Genomic DNA, 1576 nt, shown 5'->3' on the forward strand with positions numbered 1-1576 from the left:
TTCTTTTTTTTTTTTTTTTTTTTTTTTTTTTTTTTTTGTACTAAGGATTGAACTCAGGACCTTGCACTTGTGAGGCAGGCAGCAGAACCACTGATTTAAATCTTGAGCCCTCTTTTTTTTACTTTTTAATTATATTGTTTTACTTCTTCTATTGAATCTTGAGACTTCATCATGTATTCTAGATATAAGGTGTTTGTCACATAGGTGTTTTACAAATGCCATTTTTTCATCCTTTCACAGACCTTTTGGAGAGCAAAATATTTTGATAAGGTCTAGTTTATCTGTTTTTTTTAAGTGTCCTAAGAACTCCTCAGACCCAAAGACTGTCTCATGTTATCTTCTAAAGAGGTTTTATAGTCTGATACTTTAAATTAGTGATCCATTTAGAGATTATTTTTATATAAGATGTACTGTTAGTCAATTTTTTCCTATACAAATTCAGTAGGTCCAGAACCATTACTGGAAGACTTTATCCTTGCTCTACTGAATTAATTTTTCATTCTTTAACAAAAATGAGTCAGTCATACTTGTGCAGGGCTAATTTATTTTATTGCCATTTCACCTTTGTTTGCTTATTAATCATACTACTGCTACATTTTCACTTTTAGTTTTAAATTTTCTAGTATTATCTTTAGACTTAAGTATACTTTCATACATCACACACCTACAGTGTAAGAATTTTTTAATAACATCTTTTGGTCTTTGTGCCAGTTCTGTCATCTTTCTACATCTATGATGAATCCCACAATATATTACTACTTTTGCTTTAAGCACTTAATTACTTTTCAAAGGGATTTATAAAAATAGCAGCCATTTTATGTTTAACCCTATACTTGCCCTACCTGAAGATTTTATATACCAGATTTCCATCTAGTATTGCCTTCCTTCAACATGAATGGCTTGAAGGAAGATGGACATGTGTTTCTAAGCTCTCTTAGATTAGACCAGAGCAGGCATTAGTACTAATTTTGCCTCCCTGCAGAGGCAACAGCTGAATACTTTGCCTAGTGAGGTTCTCCACTATGACAGTGGGAACATGGGCAACTGGCAATTCCGGTGATGGTTTCAGTAGGCCCTCCTGGAGGCTCTGTCCTTGATTTCCAGAAGTAGGTTCATAGGCAGATTCACAGCTGCACCCACATGTGAGTAGCAGGAACGCCTGCCCCGAACTTTCTGCTGCTGTCTCCGCTTCCCTATGACCCGCGCTTAGCTCTGGACCCCAAGACGAACAACCTGCCTCTCGGTTCCATGGAGACTGACCCTCAGGATTGACACACCCCATCTGCTCAGGCCCAGGCCTGGCCCTCCGAGGGTTAGGTCCTCCCTCTTCCTTTTGGCTATCACCCAAGCTCTGCCCCAAGGGCGGTATCCCTGACTTTGCTACCCTGGAACTATATCCTTGTTTAAGGACCTGTAAAACTCCAGTTTGTCCTTAGAGCTTCACATTTCTCCCCTTGGATCATCAGATCGTACCTCGAGCTTTCCACACCTGCCAAGGACCCAGACCTCACCTCTAGGACCCACAGACTTCTTCCTAGACCCTTGCTCTGAAAAAAAAAAAAAAAAAAAAAAAAAA

At 39.0% G+C, this 1576-nt stretch overlaps 1 protein-coding gene across 1 annotated transcript in view; it reads left to right on the top strand.

Annotated features, from left to right (window-relative positions):
• The first annotated feature begins 1130 nt into the window (after positions 1 to 1130).
• The window catches only part of Chchd5 (coiled-coil-helix-coiled-coil-helix domain containing 5), a 7411-nt gene continuing 6965 nt past the window's right edge, over positions 1131 to 1576 (top strand). Inside the window, exon 1 of the mRNA XM_033761493.1 lies at positions 1131 to 1142. Coding sequence (XP_033617384.1) covers positions 1141 to 1142 — 2 coding nt within the window. The 5' untranslated portion in view covers positions 1131 to 1140. The remainder of the gene's footprint in view (positions 1143 to 1576) is intronic.

Source organism: Fukomys damarensis, unplaced genomic scaffold (genome assembly GCF_012274545.1).
Source record: "Fukomys damarensis isolate Sample0158 unplaced genomic scaffold, DMR_v1.0_HiC HiC_scaffold_9, whole genome shotgun sequence".
In the NCBI taxonomy this organism is placed as follows: domain Eukaryota; kingdom Metazoa; phylum Chordata; class Mammalia; order Rodentia; family Bathyergidae; genus Fukomys; species Fukomys damarensis.